The sequence below is a fragment of the Tachyglossus aculeatus genome, chromosome X1 (assembly GCF_015852505.1).
Source record: "Tachyglossus aculeatus isolate mTacAcu1 chromosome X1, mTacAcu1.pri, whole genome shotgun sequence".
Taxonomy (NCBI): domain Eukaryota; kingdom Metazoa; phylum Chordata; class Mammalia; order Monotremata; family Tachyglossidae; genus Tachyglossus; species Tachyglossus aculeatus.
Genome location: NC_052101.1, coordinates 9,415,364 through 9,436,211, shown reverse-complemented (window position 1 = coordinate 9,436,211; position 20,848 = coordinate 9,415,364). Strand labels below are relative to the sequence as shown.

The 20,848-nt window shown below is 46.6% G+C and overlaps 1 protein-coding gene across 1 annotated transcript in view; it reads right to left on the bottom strand.

Moving 5' to 3' along the window:
- Nucleotides 1-738: 738 nt before the first annotated feature.
- The window catches only part of KBTBD11 (kelch repeat and BTB domain containing 11), a 28,941-nt gene continuing 8,831 nt past the window's right edge, over nt 739-20,848 (bottom strand). Inside the window, exons 2-3 of the mRNA XM_038773038.1 lie at nt 3,536-4,126; nt 739-2,631 (exon numbers count right to left, since the gene is read on the bottom strand). Coding sequence (XP_038628966.1) covers nt 764-2,494 — 1,731 coding nt within the window. The 5' untranslated portion in view covers nt 2,495-2,631; nt 3,536-4,126 and the 3' untranslated portion in view covers nt 739-763. The remainder of the gene's footprint in view (nt 2,632-3,535; nt 4,127-20,848) is intronic.

Here is a 20,848-nt window from a genome sequence, read left to right as displayed (position 1 = left end):
GAGCTGACATTCCCCTGCATCAACAACGCATCTCCCTCCCGGCAGAAAAACTCCCTTCAGTCAAACCCACTCCCTCCCCACTCCTAACAAGAACAACCACAATGGCATCTGTTCGGTCCTTACGACGTGCCAGGCACTACGCCAAGCGCTAGGGCAGACACAGAAGCGATCATCGGATCAGACGCGGCCCCTGTCCCAAACGAGGCTCTCAGACTAAAGGGAAAGGGAGAACACACGGTGAGCTCCTCATAGGCCGGGATCGCATCCGTGGAATCGTACTCGCTCAATGCAGAGCCCCGCAAGCAATGAGTGCTCTATAAATACTACCGATCGATAGGTACGGAGGTCTCGCTTCGTAAGCCGAGGCCTAGGGAAGCGAGGCGATTTGTCCGAGGTCAAGCGGCGGTGGGCGAGTGATGAAGCCGGCCTCGGAACGCGGGTCTCCCGACCTGTGCACTAAGCCTCGTTGCTCGATCTCCGTCTTGCTCTCCGGGAGCTGGGCCTCGCTTCTCTCTCGCTGGCTCTCTCTTGATCCGGAAAGAGTTTCCCGAGGTGAACCGGTTGTGTTTTATCAGGGGGACTTTGTGGTCAGCCGTCCGAGGCTGGAAAGCAAGGGTGTGGCAGGAGGGATGGAGCCCCGGGCCACGCCGGGTCTACACCCCGGGGCCGTCTGAGGGATCAGTCCGGGGCGCATCCCTCCCTCCCTCCCTCCCTCGGTCCCGTCGGCCATCACCGGGGGCTGGCCGGACGAGGGCCCGTCTCCTCACTGCCCGCTCCCAGGGGCCTCTCCGCCAGAGTCCAGCCGGTCTCGGTCGGGCAGGGCGAGGACGAAGGGGAGGAGGACGCCCCTGGCGTCGCCGGGCACGGGGAGGGGCTCGGGCTCGAAGCCGGCCCGCCGGTCCCCATCGCGGGCACCGGGCCGGTCGTCGTCCGGGCCCGGGCGGAAGCGCCAGGCCCCGGCCCGGCCGACGCAGTAGATGGCCCCGCCCAGGGCGGCGCAGCGGAAGGTCAGCGGGCCCGGCGGGCCTCCGGGGAGCCGCAGGTCGGCGGCGCAGGGGGTCCAGCGCTTGGCCAGACAGTGGTAGCGGGAAACGTCGACGCTGGGGCCCCCGCCGGCTCCGGGGCCGCCGGCCCCGGCCAGGTCGAAGCGATAGAGGGAGCCGTCCAGGGCCACCATGTCGGCGGAGCGGCGGTGACGCCCGCCGCCGCCGCCGCCGCCGGCCGGGCATTCCTGCCACTCGTCCAGGCGCGGGTCGTACTTGAGCAGGCGGTAGAAGAGGGAGCCGCCGGACACGTAGACGGCCCCGCGGCACGTGGCCGCCTCGTGGGCCACGGCGAAGGCGCCCCGGGGCAGCGAGGCCACGGAGCTCCAGCGGTCGGCGCGGGGGTCGTAGCGCTCCACGCTCAGCAGACACTCACCGCCCACGGCGTACAGGTAGCCGTCCAGGGCGAGCAGCCGCAGCTGGGCCCGGGCCTGCAGCATGGGACGCACGGCGCTCCAGTCGTCGGCCGCCGGGTTGTAGCAGAAGACCTTGTCCGACGGACCCCCGCCGGAGGCCCCGTCCCCCTCCCCGCCGGGCAGGATGCCCCCGGCCACGAACAGGTAGTTGTAGAGGACGCCCAGGGCGCAGCCCCGACCGCCGGCCCCTTCGGGGAGGCGGGTCAGGTAGCGCCATTCCCGGGAGTCCGGCCGGAAGGCGAAGATGCGGGCGCCGGCGTCCGAGGGGTGGTCCTGGGGCGGGCTCTGCGGCCGGCTCCGGGTCCCGGGCTCCGAGGCCCAGTCGGGCAGGTCCGCGAGCAGCAGGCACGGGCGGGCCCCGTCCGTCCGGCGGCGGAGGATGAGGTCCCGTTCCTGGGCGCCCAGGCGGCCGTACAGGCTGGGCTCCCGCAGCACGCGGAGGAAGTGGTCGCTCATGAAGCGGTAGGCGGCCTCCCGCAGGTCGCGGAGCCGCTGCTCCTTGGACAGGGTCAGCAGCTGCAGGCAGTTGTCCAGGCCCAGGTGGGCCCGCAGGGCGTCGGTGGCGCGGGGCAGGGCACAGGGCACCTGCAGGACCCGCGCGGCGCCCACCAGCTCGGCCGCCGTGTCCGGCCGCACGGGGCCCAGCCGGCCGCTGTACAGGTAGCCCAGCAGCAGCCGCAGGGCCGCCCAGCTCACCCCCTTCACCCGCACCACCTCCCGCGAGCGGCGCGCCCTGAAGTAGTCGCTCTTGGCGGCCAGCACCGCCCTGTGCGCCCGCACCCGCCGGCCCGACACCTCGATCACCACGTCGGGCTCCTGGCCCTCCATCACCTCGCCCAGCTCTTCCTCCTGATCCTCCTGCTCCGGCGGCGGCTCGGTGGCGTCGTCATCGTCATCGTCGTCGTCCGCCCCCTGGACGGGGTCCCGGTCACCCCCGGGACAGACGCCTCGACTCGCCGGCGGCGGGCTGGCCCCAGGCGTCCCGCTCTCCCCGCCGCTCTCCGGACTGGCACACGATTCCCCCGGGCTTTCCATGGCTGGGGTCTCTCCCGGGACCCCGGTCCCTGGCCGTCCGACAGCTGCGACAACAGTAGCTCCTGCTACGGGAGACGGGCTTCACTTCTTCTGGCTTCACCGTCCTTTTCCGGCACCGTGGAAAGCCTCGCTTCGACCTGTAATTTTACTTATTTATATTGATGTCAGCTCATTTCGATCCACGTCGGCCTCCCGACCCCCACAGACTGCGACCTCATGGTGGGCAGGGATTGCCACTCTTTACTGCTGCATGGTACTTCCCCAGGCACTTAGTACAGTGCTCTGCACACAGAGAGCGCTTAATAAATGTGATTCATTCATTCAATCGTATTTATTGAGCGCTTACTGTGTGCAGAGCACTCTACTAAGCGCTTGGGAAGTACAAGTTGGCAACGTATAGAGACGGTCCCTCCCTAACAATGGGCTCACAGTCTAGAAAGGGGAGGCAGACAACAAATCAAAACATGCGGACAGGAGTCAAATCGTCAGAACAATCGAATGAATCGTTGGCACGAACGCACGCCTTCCCCAGGAGCACAGAAGCGTGTCGACCTCCAGCAGCAGGAACCCCCTTCTTAACTTTTGAGCTTGAATAACTTCAACATGCTATGGGCCTCGGCCTCCTCGGTAGTGTTTTACACCAATTTAGTCATCTCTCGTGGGTGGCACGGTCTGTGATGAATGTCCACGGGAGACAGAGCGAGTTGTTTATAGTTTTCGGCTTTCTCTGAAAAAGTGGACTAACCGTAATAATAATAATAATAATAATAATAATAATGGTATTTGTTAGGCGCTTACTAGTGTTCTAAGCGCTGGGGTACATACAGGGTAATCAGGTTGTCCCATATGGGACTCACTGTCTTAATCCCCACTTTACAGATGAGGCAACTGAGGCCCAGAGAAGTGAAGTGACTTGCCCAAAGTCACACAACTGATAAGTGTCAGAGCCGGGATTAGAACCCACGACCTCTGACTCCCAAGCCCAGTTTCTTTCCACTAAGCCACGCTGCTTTTTAACTGTAGTCAGGAAGGTGTACCTACCTATCAAGTCGGGGCAGGGACAGTTCTCTTTCCCTGGCAAAGCTGATCCACTTTGATCATTTGGCGTTCGTTCCGTCTCACCTCGGCCGCGGGTTGGAGCGCGTCGTTGGCCCACTGGACGATGACCTCATTTGAAATATCGAGCGCTCGGTACAGTGCTTTGCACACGGTAAGCACTCAATGCATACGAATGAATGAATGAAATATCAGTTTCTTCTCCGTTTCTGGGTGGTGATCTTTCTCTGGTGATTTTTCAACATATCCGAGATCCGGGAGATATTACAAAATGCCGGGGATTTCCATTCTGCTCTCGGCACGGCTTATTCATTCAATCGTAGTCATCGAGCGCTTACAGCGTGCAAAGCACTGTGCTAAGTGCTTGGGAGAGTACACTGTAAGGTTATGTTGTTCTGGATGCTGGTGATGTGTTCTGCCGGGCGGTAGGTCAGAAGGAAAGGGAGAAGTAATTTATCTCGTGGAGTGTAAGTAAACTGTCCACATTAGATTACGCCCATCATTTATCAGACTTCTCGTTTGTCAGTTTCTTGGAGCTCCAGACATTGCTTCAGTGTTTCAAAATACTTCTTGACCCTGTTTTTGTTTTTTGGGGAAAAAAAAAAGAATACTGAAAAATTGGATTAGACATTTTTGCAGGACTTTTGTGTATGCAGAGCTTGTAAGAAAACAAGAGTTTCTGTCAGTGTATTCAGCTTGGAACATAATCAATCAATCAATCAATCGTATTTATTGAACGCTTACTGTGTGCAGAGCACTGTACTAAGCGCTTGGGAAGTACAAGTTGGCAACATATAGAGACAGTCCCTACCCAACAGTGGGCTCACAGTCTAGAAGGGGGAGACGGAGAACAAAACCAAACATATTAACAAAATAAAATAAATAGAATAGATATGTACAAGTAAAATAAATAAATAAATAAATAAATAGAGTAATAAATATGTACAAACATATACATATATACAGGTGCTGTGGGGAAGGGAAGGAGGTAAGACGGGGGATGGAGAGGGGGACGAGGGGGAGAGTATGTTACTCGAGTATGTTATTCTGAAAGCAGTCAACGGATTACATTTATTGAGTGCTTTCAGTGTGCAAATCACTGTACTAAGCACTTGGGTGAGTAGGATATAAGATAGTCAGTATACATGTTCCCTGCCCACAATAAGCTTACAGCTAGAGGGGGAGACAGACATTGACATAAACAAATTACAAACGTGTACATAAGTGCTATGGAGCTGAGGGAAGGGTGAATCAAAGGTGGAAAAAAAATCACTTGGATCAAGATCAAGACCAAATCCAGATGGCCTGATGAAGTCTGCAAGTCCCTTCCCTCCCAAAGAGTCTGTGATTCTACATTTGATAAGGACCTTCTCAAACATCAATATCCGCCCTTTAGGAAAAAGAAGAAGAATTATATTTGTTGGCATTTAGTATGTGCCAAGCATTTTACTAAACCCTGGGATAGATACAAAATTGTCAGGTTGGACAAAGTGTAAACGATGGTTCATTTGGGTGCTGCAATTGTGAAACCTTCAAAACTACAACTCCATATTTGTAGCAAATCAACTAAATGAGACGGACTAACAGCATAACTGCCTAGTAAGAAGGCCAAGTAGCTTAAATCTAGGGAATTTGCTTTTGATAGACTCTGTAAGAAAATAATTTAAAAATAAAACTAGCTTTTTCTCAGTAGCTGCTTTATTTGGGCTGGAGAATTAGTCTCTGGTCTTAGTGTGTACGAGTCCTTAAAGTTCCAATACATTTCTGTTGGCTTCTCATTCTCCCAGTAAAGGACAATCTGCTTATTACAGTTTCATTTTTTTCCTGTAAAAAGATGAAGGCTCTGAAAACTTCCCTAACACACCAGATGCCTGTGCACCCAATGGGCAATCCATCAGTAAAAATTAATCATTATGATGGATGCATTTGGGCACTTAATGGACCAGACACTGAGCCTGAAGGTGATCATCAACAACAATTACAGTTGTTGCCCTTGAATACAGAATCTTAACATCTCTTTCTCTCTAGCCAAACATAAAGAGCCAGTTGAGCGAAAACTGGTTGGACACTAGACTGTGTTTTCATAAGAGAAGTTTAAGGTAACGGAGAACCGTTAATTTACAAAATGCTCCCAGGCAGACAATGTTACCTCTGACACTTTGCCAATGAAGAGAGACTTTGCAACTGAAAAGAGGGATTTTGGAATCAAAAACAAGCTGTCGTCGCCTGGGAGTGTATGTCAGGGTTATAACACACCTTCTGTCGTTCTTGGCACATGTCTTGGTTTTCATAGCTTTCAAAAACGTAAAGGGTGTATTTTTCAAGTGGCACTTAGCATTCCCAATATAACATGTCTATTCAATAATACTAATTATTATGGTATTTGTTAAGTACTTATTATGTGCCGAGCACTGTTCTAAGCAAACTGGGGTAAATACAAGGTAATCAGATTGTCCCACGTGGGGCTCACAGTCTCAATCCCCATTTTACAGATGAGGTAACTGAGGCACAGAAATGTTAAGCGATTTGCCCAAGGTCACACAGCAGACAAGTGACGGAGCTGGGATTAGGACCCACAACCTCTGACTCCCAAGACCAGGCTCTTCCCACTAGGCCATGCTATTTGATCTTTTCTAGTCAGTCATGGAAATTCTTCTAATTTAAGAGACTCTCCTCTATCTCAGCTTCAGTACACATTTTATTATATTTTCATCTCCTACAATCCTAATATCCTAATGAGGTTCCTGAATTTCTTTCTTTCAGATAGCTAAATCCTCTACAAACTATGGGTAAACACTCAGAAGATGGTCTTGATGAGGAAATTAAAAAAAAAAAACAACATGAAGGAGGATGCATGTGGATTAGAGAATGTGTACTCTAATCGAGTTTATCTGGATTTGCAAAACTCTGCTCCCGTGACCCAGGGTTCACTGGAGATCTAGGCCCCAGGCTGCTGGACCCAAACCCAGAAAAATACCCTACTTTCAGCTCTCTGATAATAACAACAACAAAAACAATGACAGTAACAATAATCATAATGGTAGTACTCGGTAAGCGCTTACTTTGTGTCAAGCACTAGTCTAAGCACCGGGAAAGACACAAGATAAAATAGTTCAAACAGTCTCTGTCCCTCACGGCGCTCACAATCTAAGTAGGAGAGAGAACAGGTATTAAAACTCCATTAGACCAATGAGGTTACTGAGGCACAGAGAAGTGAAGTGACTTGACTGAGGTCACACAGCAGGCACGGGGCGGAGCCGCGATTCGAACCCAGTCCTTCTGACTCCGGGCCCGGCCTCTTTCCACTAGACAACGCTGCTCCTCTACCGTCAGAAGGGACTCTATCCCCAAAGACGCTTTTTCTTCAACGGATTGCATTTGGGGCCGTGGGCCCTATGGTCACAAACTAGGACCAATTCCAGTCATCCCAGAATTAAAGCTTCCAAGGGAGAAGGTATGGCATTTGGAAGCCCAACAAAGATCCAGTTAAAAGTTCTGTGTTGGCCCCAGTGCCCACGGTTAAACCTAATTCCCAAACCAGGGATGACTAAAACAAGGCTGAATTGGTAAGAAAAACCCAAAACGGTGCTACAGAGAAAACTAAAGGAGAAATTCCTAAGGCAACTAGTTATGGTCCGGAAGGTTTAAGGTCATCAGCACAGATCATTCATTCATTCATTCATATTTATTAACGCTTACTGTGTGCAGAGCACTGTACTAAGCGCTTGGGAAGTACAAGTCGGCAACATATAGAGACAGTCCCTACCCAACAACGGGTTCACAGTCTAGAAGGAAGAAATAGACAACAAAACAGAACATGCGAACAGGTGTCCAAACCGTCAGAATAAATAGAATTACAGCTACATGAAGAGAACGTGTGGCCTAGCAGAGACAACACGTGCCTGGGAGTCAGAAGGACCTGAGTTCTAATCCCGGCTCTGCCATTCATCTGTTACATGACCTCAGACGAGCTTTTTAACATCTCTGTGCCTCAGTTACCTCATCTACAAAATGGGGATTAATACTGTGAGCCCCGAGTAGACTGTGTCAAACAGTGCTTAGTACAGGCCTGACACTTGATGAGTACTTATCAGATGCCATTGAAATTTTAAAAATCAGCAAACCCAGAGTACTGATTACCATGCCATGCAGTTATACCAGGTTGGTGGCTTGAAGAACTTTCATCAGTTTCTTGGCCACACGTTGAGCTACCCATTATTTTATGTATCGATACCAATTACTTTGTATCTACCCCAGAGCTTAGAAAAGTGCCCAGCACATAGAAAGCATCTTAACAAATACTATAATTAATTAATCGATGGCATTTATTGAACACTTTCTGTGTGCAGAGCACTGTACTAAGCGCTTGGGAGTGGGTAGTATAATAGAGTCATTAGGCACGTTCCCTGCCCACAGCAAGTTTATGGTCTCAAGGGGAGCAATGAGTCAAGTTTGGTGGTTGACTCGACTGTCAGCTCACTCACTACTCTTCTCAGAGCTTTGAGACATCTTGTACAGAAACTGTCAAATTCTCATAGCATCTGAAAGCCCCTCAGATATTTTTTTTGCATCAAAATATAGTTTTGGTCAAAGTAGATCAGATGAACTTACACCAAATATCATTCCTAAATATTTTACAATACGAACAATTGTTCTGGGGAGTTTGTAGGTGAACAGCTGTTAAAAAAATCGCTTTTATCAACCTAATTTCATTTCCTATTCTTTTTTAGCCTGGGGATTTACCATCTTAGATCTACTCGTTGTGAGCAGGGAATGTGTCTACCAACTCTGTTACGCTGTTATATTGTACTCTCCAAAGCACTTAGTACAGTGTTCTGCACACAGTAACAGCTCAATAAACACCACAGATTGACTGATTTCTTCTGGACAATACTCTGGGAAACATACAGTAAAACAAATGTTAATTGGATAATTCTTTATATCCTCTTTAACTGAAAAGGCACACTGAGGTTGTGATGAAGTTTTATTATCTTTCCAGGAACCTACAAGGAAAAGCTTTTCAGAAGGAAAACAGAGTCATAAACTAACTGTAAAAACATCACATGAAAGAAAACTGGAAAAGTGGATCTCTCTCTCTCTCTGGCTTCTGCTCTTGAAATGTTTGTAAAGGCCACAGAACCCAACTTTATTTAAAAAAAAGTCTTCCTGTTCTAAAATCACACAGTGTTTCAGAGAACGGAATTTGTTTTTGTTTGGAGGCTGAGGCCTGATGGCTTTTTGTGGTAGCTCACTCCTTTTCTTTTGCCTAATTGGCTGGATGAAAAAAAAAATCTGATTATTTGTGTGTCTTCTTAAGTCAAACTAAAGCAGTTGGGTAACTGTTTTGTTAATCGGGCCCATCATAAAAAATGGTGCTATATGGTTGAGTCTTACAGATTTTAAGATAAAACTGGATGGAGCATTTGAACCCTTTAATAAAAACCCAGGGCTGAAACCCTAGACTATCACAGGTCAGGTTCAGGTTTGTCAGAGACCCACAAGCAAGCCACCCTCTGCCTTCACAATAAAGGATCTGCACAATCAATGACCACTGAGACTATGAGTGTGTGCTTCTGATTTTGGAGAGAAGCGAGGACATTACAAATGACCAAGAAGCAAAGCACAATAAGTGAGGTTTTTTTTGTGTGTCAAGTTTGTTAGTAACAGTCTGAGAGTGACGGTATGGTAGTGTTGCAGATAACCATTAACTTTGCCATCTTCTTCAAAAGCTTTTTTTTTTCTATTTACCCATCAGTAGCCTCAAATAACACATAAGGCTAACTTATTTAATGTTTATAGGACAGGCCAAGCGAGGCCTAACATAGGAGTAGCCAAGTGAAGCCACACGGCAGCATTATGGATTGCTGTGAAAAAGTATTATGTCTGAAGACTTAGTCCTAACCCCATTTTAGTACCACTACAAACCACTTAAAATAAACATAATCGGTGCTTGGAAAATGTGTCGGTTTGTCAGCCCTGGAGAATACCTGCCCTCATTCCAATCTATTCCTATCCACCAAATTAAAAAAAACAACAACAAAAAAACGTTCCCTCCTGGGAATTCAAAGTGGATGTGTTGGGGAAGGGGTTAGTAGGACACAAAGCCAAGGGAAAATCTAAACACTGCAACAAATGTGATTACAGAACATGAAAGTCGAAAGAAACTAGTTTTATTTTGTTTTTCTCCTCCCACCTGTCGATCTACAGCCCTACCTAATCAGGAGAAAGGAGTCACCTCTTTTTATTCTCTTGATCCATTCAGATTTTGGATCTGTGTTATGACTACCAACGATAGGCCCAGGTGCGATGATATTTGTGATGAGACATTAATCTCCATCTCAATCTCTCCGTTTCCCAAAGATTACCGAATGACCTATAAGGATTTCTTTTTTCTTAGCTAAACTCCTGCTCTCTGAGTTCTGAGTTTTCCTCAACCAACTCCCTTCTTTGCTTACTATGTGTAAAACACTGTTCTAAGCGCTGGATAATGATGGCATTTAAGCACTTACTATGTACAAAGCACTGTTCTCAGCTCTAGGGAGGATACAGGGCAATCAGGTTGTCCCACGTGGAGCTCACAGTCTTAATCCCCATTTTACAGATGAGGTAACTGACGCACAGAGAAGTTAAGTGACTTGCCCAAAGTCACACAGCTGACAATTGGCAGATCCGGGATTTGAACCCATGATTTAGACTTCCAAGCCCATGCTCTTTCCATTGAGCCACACTGCTTCTCTGATGCTCTATCCACTAGGCCATTCTGCTTCTCTAGATGAATGATGGCACCAAAATCATCCATTCCTACTGGCCCAGAGAGGGTAATCCAGCTGCAGCAGAAAGCGCCCATCTTCCTCCTCCTCCTATTCAGCAATGGATACCACAAATGCCACTGTAACTGCTTTTGTTGAGTTCCTTCCCGCTACCACTGCCAAAAGAGGGACTCTTATTAATAATAATAATAATAATAGCATTTATTAAGCACTTACTATGTGCAAAGCACTGTTCTAAGCGCTGGGCAGGATACAATAATAATACTAATAATGTTGGTATTTGTTAAGCACTTACTATGTGCAAAGCACTGTTCTAAGCACTGGGGAGGATACAAGGTGATCAGGTTGTCCCACAGGGGACTCACAGTCTTCATTCCTTTTTAAAGATGAGGTAACTGAGGTGCAGAGAAGTGAAGTGACTTGCCCCAAGTCACACAGCTGACAAGTGGCGGAGCCGGGATTTGAACCCATGACCTCTGACTCCAAAGCCTGGGCTCTTTCCACTGAGCCACGCTGCTTCCCCAGCCATGCTTAGAGCCCCTAAAAACAGAGCCATCCCAACTAATACAGGACATCTGGTCGCCTTCCCAATCTAAGCCCCCCTTTTCATTCAATCATATTTATTGAGCGCTTACGGTGTGTAGAGCACTGTACTAAGCCCTTTTCCTCCGCTCTCCCTCCCCATCGCTGTGACTCCCTCCCTCTGCTCTAACCCCCGCCCCACAGCACTTGTGTATTTATGTACATATTTATTATTCTATTTATTTTATTAATGATGTGTATATATCATTAATTCTATTTACTTCTACTGTTGCCTGTTCACTTGTTTCGATGTCTGTCTCCCCCCTGTCTAGACTGTGAGCCCACTGTTGGGTAGGGAATGTCTCTATATGTAGCCAACTTGCACTTCACAAGCGCTTAGTACAGTGCTCTGCACACAGTAAGCGCTCAATAAATATGACTGAATGAATGAATGAATGATTGTCTCTGTTGCTGAATTGTACTTTCCAATCGCTTAGTGCAGTGCTCTGCACACAGGAAGCGCTCAATAAATAGGATTAAATGGATGAATTAATCAATATCCTAAAGAGTACCTGCCAGTTGGATGTATAGCCAGGACAATCTGGAGGTACCCATAGCAAGCGAGTCTGATCTGGATCACCTCAACATCCTGCTTTTCATTCCTTCTGGGCTGGATCGTGATGAAAGCACTAACAGCAAATCCACTGATAATCTGGCATAACTAGTTTAGCCCTCAATAATTAGTCAGATTTCATCAGTGCTATCAAAACCCTGACAGGTGTTGATACACTACAGGCAAAGAAACAGTAGCTTCATTATCTTGGAAAGGAAGTTGCCGCCAGAATCAAATTAATCTGAGGTATTACGGAGCCCTGAAACGGGGTATGTGGGAAAACACAATATCAATCAATCAATCGTATTTATTGAGCGCTTACTGTGTGCAGAGCACTGTACTAAGCGCTTGGGAAGTACAAGTCGGCAACACATAGAGACAGTTCCTACCCAACAGTGGGCTCACAGTCTAGAAATATGATAGATTAGGCTGACGAGATCCTTGGCCATGAGGACCTTAAGGACCTTAAGGAATACAGGGGTAGACAGACATTAAAGTGAATTGCCAACAGAAAAAAAACAGCAGCACATAAGAATATGTACAACAGTACTGAAAGGATGAGGTGAGTATCAAAGTATTTTATTTGGTTAATATGTTTTGTTTTGTTCTCTGTCTCCCCCTTCTAGACTGTGAGCCCACTGTTGGGTAGGGACCGTCTATATATTGCCAACTTGTACTTCCCAAGCGCTTAGTACAGTGCTCTGCACACAGTAAGCGCTCAATAAATACGATTGAATGAATGACTGAATCGAAGTCATTTTCCAGCAGCATCTCAAGAGATCTCCCGCCTCCCCTCAAAATCTCTCTTCCACCTGCGCCTCAGACCCCATCTCCTCGCCCCTTATCAAAACACTTGCCCACTCTCTCCTTTCCCTCCTGACTACCATTTTCAACGTTTCACTCACCACTGCTTTCAAACACTCTTATCAATCAATCATATTTATTGAGCGCTTACTGTGTGCAGAGCACTGTACTCCTCTTATGAGAAGCAGCATGGCTTAGCGGATAGAGCACAGGCCTCGGAGTCGGAAGGACATAATTTAATTGAAGCTTGTCTGCTGGTTATGGTTTGTGTTTAAGTCTTGCAACAGTGGTACTCATGTGGTTTACTCTGGGGTCAGTAGGGTTGCCTTCTCCTCAGTGTGGCTTAGTGGAAAAAGTGCGCGTTTGGGAGTCGGAGGTTGTGGGTTCTAATCCCAGCACCGCCACATTCATTCATTCAATCGTATTTATTGAGTGCCTACTGTGTGCAAAGTACTGTATTAAGCACTTGGGAGTGTACGATATAACAACAAACTGACACATTTCCTGCCCACAAAGAGCTCACAGTCTAGAGGGGGAGTCACACATGATAATGATGGCATTTATTAAGCGCTTACTATGTGCCAAGCACTGTTCTAAGCACTGGGGAGGTTACAAGGTGATCAGGTTGTCCCACAGGGGTCTCGCAGTCTTAATCCCCATTTTACAGATGAGGCAACTGGGGCACAGAGAAGTGAAGTGACTTGCCCAAAGTCACACAGCTGACAATTGGCGGAGCCGGGATTTGAACCCATGACCTCTGACTCCAAAGCCCGTGCTCTTTCCACTGAGTCACGCTGCTTCTCTACAAACAACATGATTGTTGTTTGACCTTGGACAAGTCACTTCACTTCTCTGGGCCTCAGTTACCTCATTTGTAAAATGGGGACTGAGTGTGAGCCCCATGTGGGACAGGGATTGTGTCCAACCTGATTAAACTGTATCTACCCCACTCCTTAGAAATGTGCTTGGCACACAGTAAGTGCTTACCAAGTACCATTATTATTATTATCCATTATTATTAGAAGCAGTGTGGCTCAGTGGAAAGAGCATGGGCTTCGGAGTCGTGGGTTCTACTCCCAGCTCCGCCACTTGTCAGCTGTGACTTTGGGCAAGTCACTTAACTTCTCTGTGCCTCAGTTACCTCATCTGTAAAATGGGGAATAAGATTGTGAGCTCCACGTGGGACAATCTGATTACCCTGTATCACCCCAGTGCTTAGAACAGTGTTTGGCACATAGTAAGCGCTTTACAAATGCCATCATTATTATTTACCATCTTTTATGTGGAAAAAAAAAAACCTTCCCTTGACCCCATGGCTCCTTCCAGTTATCACCCTATCTCCGTCCTACCATTCCTTTCAAAATTCCTTGAGGGAGTTGTCTACAGTGTTGCCTCTACTTTCTCGCCCCCAATTCCCTCCATGACCCCCTCCAATCTAGCTTCACCCTCTAATCATCCCTGATCTCTCAGCGGCCTTTCACACTGTAGACCACCCCCTTCTCCTGGAAAGATTATCCAACCTTGGCTTCACTGACATTGCCCTCTCCTGGTTCTCCTATCTCTCTGGCCACTCACATTCAGTCTCTTTCACAGGCTCAATCACTCAGCTGATCAATTGCATTTACTGAGCTCTTACTGTTGCAGAGCACTGTGTTAAGCACTTGGGAGAGTACAATACAACAGACACACTCTCTGCCCACAACAGGCTTACAGTCATAAGGTCTCCTAGAGGAATGCTAGTCCTCTAGAAGTATCTAGAGGCTCATCCTCCTCTGCCATCCACCTCCTACTTCTGGGAGCCCCTCAAGGCTCAGTTCTGGGTCCCCTTCTAGACTCCATCTCCACCCACTCCCTTGGAGAATTCAATCGCTCCCATGGCTTCAACTACCATCCCTACACGGATGATTCCCAAAAATAACTCTCCAGCCCTGATCTTCTCCTTCTCAGCAGTCCCATGTTTCCTCCTGTCTCCATGACATCTATACTTAGATATCCCGTCAACACCTCAAACTAACATGTCCAAATCAGACCTCATCTTCCCACCCACAGCCTGTCCTCCTTCTGACTTTCCCAACACTGTAGACAGTACCACCATCCTCTCTGTGTCACAAGCCTGTAACCTTGGCATTAACCCATGCAAAGGCTTACTTCACTTATTTTCTGAAGCCAGCCCTGTGCTCCCCCTGGGGCACTGACGACACAGGAGTCCCCGGCCTCCGCGTCCACCGGTCCGGGTTGAAGTGGTCGGAGGGGACCCCATCTCTTCCTCCTCAGTTTTTGGGCCCTTCTTGGTGTCCAACAGGAAGTATCAGCAGGGGAAAGGGCCCAAGAGACTGAGAGGTCAAGCTCCAGGGCCTGAGGGGCAGTGGGGTAAGCGCTTCCTGCATTAGGACCCCATCCATCCCAAGTCCTCACTGTACCTGGTTCTCGCCTGTCCCGCCGTCGACCCCTGGCCCACATCCTCCCCCTGGCCCGGAATGCCCTCCCTCCACACACCCGCCAAGCTAGCTCTCTTCCTCCCTTCAAAGCCCTACTGAGAGCTCACCTCTTCCAAGAGGCCTTCCCAGACTGACCCCCCTTTTTCATCTCCTCCTCCCCATCCTCCCCGCCCAATCTCCTTCCCCTCCCCACAGCACTTGTATATATATTTGTACAGATTTACTGCTCTATTTATTTTACTTGTACCTATTTACTATTCTATTTATTTTGTTAATGATGTGTATATAGCTTTAATTCTATTTGTTCTGACGACTTTGACACCTGTCTACATGTTTTGCTTTGTTGTCTGTCTCCCCCTTCTAGACTGTGAGCCTGTTGATGGGTAGGGACCATCTCTGTATGTTGCCAACTTGTACTTCCCAAGCGCTTGGTACAGTGCTCTGCCCACAGTAAGCCCTCAATAAATACGACTGAGTCAACGAATGAATTATCCCCAACCCATCTCTCTCATTCAACCTCAAGAGTCAATCTGGCTTATAATCCTGTTGGACTGTTTTCACAACATTGCTAAATTCTGCCCTTTCCCCTCCATCCAAACTGCTCGAAGGCTGATCAAAACACTTATCCAATTTCGTCTTTATAAATACCTCAGCTTCTGCACGTTTCCCCCCTCCTCAAGACCCTCCATGGGTTTCCCATCCACCAACACGGGTAACAAACTCCATACCCCTGCCTTTAAAGGTCTCGATCACCTTGCTCCCACCTATCATCTTAATTCGTTGATTTTCTACTACAACCCAGATCGTTCCTTTCACTCTAACATCATGTTTTGTTTTGTTGTCTGTCTCCCCCTTCTAGACTGTGAGCTCATTGTTGGGTAGGGACCGTCTCTATATGTTACGAACTTGTACTTCCCAAGCGCTTAGTACAGTGCTCTGCACACAGTAAGCACTCAATAAATGTGATTGAATGAATGAATGAATCTATCCTATCACCAACCCCTCACCCACATCCTCCATCTGACGTGGAATTCCCTCCTCCCTTTTCATTCCCAGCAAACCATCTCCTCTCTTTCAAAGGCCTATTAATCACATCTTTTCCAAGAGACCTCCCCAACTAAGGCCTTATTTCTCCTACTCTTTCCCTTCTGCTTCACACTGGCACTTGGATTTGTACCCTTTATTCACCCCACCCACAGCCCCACAGCATTTATATACGTAGCTGCATTTTTTTTAATGTCTTTCTTCCCCTCTATAGTGTAAGCTTGCTGTGGGGAGGGAACATACCTACCAAGTCTGTTATATGGCAATCTCCCAAGGTCTTAGAACAGTGCTTTGAACACAGTACGCGCTCAGTAAATATGATTGACTGATTGAAGTCAAGACTCATCCTATGTAGTAGTGCTCCTGTCTTTGTCATAAGGCTCAATTTGAGGAATTAAAACAAAACAGAATAACAGCACCTGAGGCCGAAATGAGAGTACGCCAGTTGGATTCAACAGGAAGCTTTTCTCAGGAAGAAAGTGACTTGAATCATATGAGTGACAGTTTTAGGAGCTCTGGGTAGAAAGTAAATGGCTCAAGTCAATTTCTCTCAGCAAGGTTTGAGGCATAAAAACTGGAAAATGAAGGATGAACTAAGTAGAGAACAAAGAACCATAACCAGGCTCAGGATTACTGAGGTGCGTGAAAGGAAGTGGAGACTTAATTATTACCACTGGTTATGATATATATTATATGCGTATATATATTGTAAGGACATATATATGTGTATGTATGTGTTTGTGTGTTTGTACTGGATAAAAGGATCCTTCTATGTTGTCTGCAGCAAATGACACTGTTTTTTCTTTTGCCTCCTGATCTCTATCCTTACATATTTGGGCTCAAAAAAATAGCCACTCTTTTAATAGCAGTAGGCCATGCCAGACTAGCCTTAGCAAGGTGACTCCCAGTTATCAGCTGGGATGCAGTATTGTTGGATTGCTTTGCTTTACTTTGTCCTGAAAACATTTTTTCTTCACCCTCTGCTTTGTGGTTTTTATGGTTTTTCGGGTGTAGTTCTCCATACGGCACCTCTTCGAGTGTCCCGCTGTCACTCATTCTCCTCGTATGTCTTATCTCCATTATGTACCTGTAATTCATCTATTAGAATTAATGTCTGCCTCCATTAGACCTTAAGCTCCTTGTGGGAAGGGAACATTGTGCTTAATATAGTGTTCTGCGCACAGTAATTGCTTAATAAATATGGTTGATTGATCACTGTGTGGAGGTGAGCATGGCTTTGATACTAGGAGACTATGTTTCAGAACTTTCAATATTTCCCTCAATGTCAATTTTTCCCCATTTGCTACATCTCTTTTATTGTTCTTCCCTGGAAGAATATAAAATGTTTATGTGTTTATATGTTGTTTCAACATATAAATTAAGTGAAAGTGGATTAAGAAGAAATGAGGAATAATAAAGGAGAGTATATGAAAAATGTTATTTTAAAGAAGAGTAGTATTTATTGAGCACCCACTTTGTGCACTTCTCTGAACTAGAGGTTTGAAGTACAAAATAAAAAGCATGACATATTCCCTGTCCACAAACAGCTTACATTCTAAGACAAGTGTAAAATTATTTACAAATAGAATAATCAAATAGATATTTCAATAAAAATAGAGAGGGAAGAGTTGTGAAGATGGGTTTATAAGTAGGTTCATAAGTGCTAATGAGTTTATTCTGTTGAAAATATTGGCAAATTGATAGGGGAAGGTTTATTGGAGGAAGAGGAAAATGGATACTATGAAAGGTGAATGAACCTGGTGACTTAACATAATATGCGTTTGAACATTTTTGCTGAATCCATGTGTGCCATTTATAACCAACGACTCAAGTGTGAGTTGTTGGCAGTCTAAAAACTGGGTTTATAGTGGTATGCTCCAATTGGAACAGCCCTCTCTCTCCTACTTTACCTCACTGAGCTTCTACTATCACCCAACCAGCAAATTCCACTCCAAAAACACCAACCTACTTTTGTCTCTCCCACCACCAATCCCTCATCCACGTCCTCCCTCAGGCCTGGAATTCTCTTTCCATTCAGATCTGAAAGTCCACCACTCTTCCCACCTTCAAAATCCTTCCTAAAAATCACATCTCCTGCAAGAAGTCTTCTGTGACTAAGCACAAATTTCCCTTAACTGTCCTCCCCTCTGCATCGACTCTGCACTTGGCTGAGTCCCCAATTGATGGAGAGTATTTACTGAGCATTTCCTGAGTGCACAGCACTGTTCTAAGCTCTGGGGAGAGTACAATATAAAGGAGTTGGGGGCACATATTCCTTGCCCACAAGGAGCTTATAATTTAGAGGGGCAGACATATTAAAATCAATAACAGATATGTCCATAAACCCTATGGGGCTGAATAAAAGTTACAAATCCAAGTGCAAGGGTGACTCAGATGGGAAAGGAAGTAGGGGAAATGAAGGCGAAGTTGGGGAAGGCCTCTTGGAGGAGGTGAGATTTTAATAAGCCTTTGAAGTGGGGGAGAGTGATCATTTCAGATATGAAAATGGGGAGGAGACGTGAGAAAAGGGGCGGTGGCAACATCAATACGTCTAAGTACAGAGAGTAGGGTGGCATTAGAGGAGCGAAGCATGTGAGCTGGGTTGTAGTAGAAAATCAGCCGGGTAATAATAATGTTAATAATGTTGGTATTCATTAAGCACTTACTACGTACCAAGCACTGTTCTGAGTGCTGGGGTAGATACAGGGTAATCAGGTTGTCCAACGTGGGGCTCACATTCTTAATCTACATTTTACAGATGAGGTAACTGAGGCACTGAGAAGTTAAGTGAAGCCATGACGGTGACAAATAACTGGAGCGGGTAGTAGAGGGGGATGGTATGGGCTTCAGATGAAGGGAAAGATACTTTCTTACACTGGAACATCTTTGCGGTGATCTTACCTCTGTCTCAGTTTCTTGAACACTAAAAATAGTAATCTCATCAAATGGAGAAGTGTAAATGTAAGAAAGGGGTCAAAATGGAGAAGTATAAATGTAAGAAAGGGTTCAAAATAGTTCAGAACATTGGAGGTGGGGCTTGGGAGTCAGTAGATGACCGTGACAAATAACTGCAGTGGGTAGTAGAGGGGGACGGTATGGGCTTCAAATGAAGGGAAAGATATTTTCTTACACTGGAACATCTTTACGTTGCATCTTACCTCTGTCTCAGTTTCTTGAACACTAAAAATAGTAATATCATCATCATCATCAATCATATTTATTGAGCGCTTACTGTGTGCAGAGCACTGTACTAAGCACTTGGGAAGTACAAATTGGCAACATAAAGAGACAGTCCCTACCCAACAGTGGGCTCACAGTCTAAAAGGGGGAGAACAGTCTAAAAGGGGGAGAACAGTCCCAAAGACACACAGCTGACAAGTGTCGGAGGCGGGATTAGAACTCACGACCTCTGACTCCTAAGCCCGTGCCCTTTCCACTAAACCATGCTGCTTAGTAAGATATTTGGGGGCAAGGTAATTGAGTGCTTTAAAGGGGATGGCAATGGGGTCTCTTTGATGTGAGATGGGCAACTACTGCACGTTCTTGAGGCATGGGGAGAGAAAACAGATGGGGAAGTTGTGGTCGGATAGAGGGATGGACTGGAGATGATGAAATCAAACGTGGTATCTGAGTTGGTGAGCAAGGTGAGATGGGGTGGAATAAGAGGTTGGTGGACTTGGAGTGATAGGAAGCCGGCAACGGAAGGATCGTCGGGAACATCTGTGTGGATATTGAAGTCTTCAGGGATCAATGAAGGGATGGAAAAACAGAAAAAGAATGTAAGAAAGGGGTCAAAATGAAGGGATGGAGAAACAGAGAAGAAATGTAAGAAAGGGGTCAAAATGAAGGCATGGAGAAAGAGAGAAGGAATGTAAGAAAGGGGTCAAAATGAAGGGATGGAGAAAGAGAGAAGGAATGTAAGAGGGGGTCAAAATGAAGGGATGGAGAAACAGAAGGAATGTAAGAAAGGGGTCAAAATGAAGGGATGGAGAAAGAGAAGAAATGTAAGAAAGGGGTTAAAATGAAGGGATGGAGAAAGAGAGAAGGAATGTAAGAAAGGGGTCAAAATGAAGGGATGGAGAAACAGAAGGAATATAACAAAGGGGTCAAAATGAAGGGATGGAGAAACAAAGAAGGAATGCAAGAAAGGGGTCAAAATGGTTCAGAAAGTTGGAGGTGGGGCTTGGCAGTCAGAAGATGACAGTGACAAATAACTAGAGCAGGTAGTAGAAGAGGATGGTATGGGCTTCAAATGAAGGGAAAGATTTTCTTACACTGGAACATCTTTGCGTTGCATCTTATCTTACCTCTGTCTCAGTTTCTTGAACACTAAAAATAGTAATCTTCTCATCAAATGGAGAAGTATAAAAAACATTAGTTTTGGCAGCCTGTATTTACTTAAATCGGAGTTTTTATAACTCCTCTTGTTTAAGCTCCTGTCAATCTCCCAAACCTATTTCCCCTCTACCGCTCCTTCAGCTGTTTCACGCTACCTCGGCATTTGGTACTCACCACAAAGAAGTTAAGTGATTTGCCCAAAGTCACACAGCTGACAAGTGGCAGAGCCAGAATTAGAACCCATGACCTCTGACTCCCAAGCCCGGGCTCTTTCCACTCAGCCACGCTGCTCACTAGGGACAGGACTTTGTGTCTATCAATCAATCATCAGTATTCCCGAGCACTTTGTGCAGAGCACTATACTGAGCACTTGGGAGAGGGCAATACAGTTGGTAATAATAATAGCATTTGTTAAGCATTTACTATATACCAGGCACTGTTCTAAGCACTGGGGTAGGTACAAGATAATCAGGTTGGACATAGTCCCTGTCCCACATAGGGCTCACAGCCTTAATCTTGTGATCTTCAATGGAATGGCATTTCAACAAAATGAGTGTTAATGTAAATTACACTTTCCAAAGAGATAAGCAATTTATGCATCACTGGAGTCTAAATTTCCAGCCTTGTGTGCAATTTGTCCTCATGCCAACAGAGGTCTATAATTTAAAATTATAAAATTGCTTTCAGTTTAACATTTTTTTTTCCAACTGAAATGCATATTAGCCACCAGGAATTGTTTGTTTTCTGTCCAGTACATTTTTGCATAAAA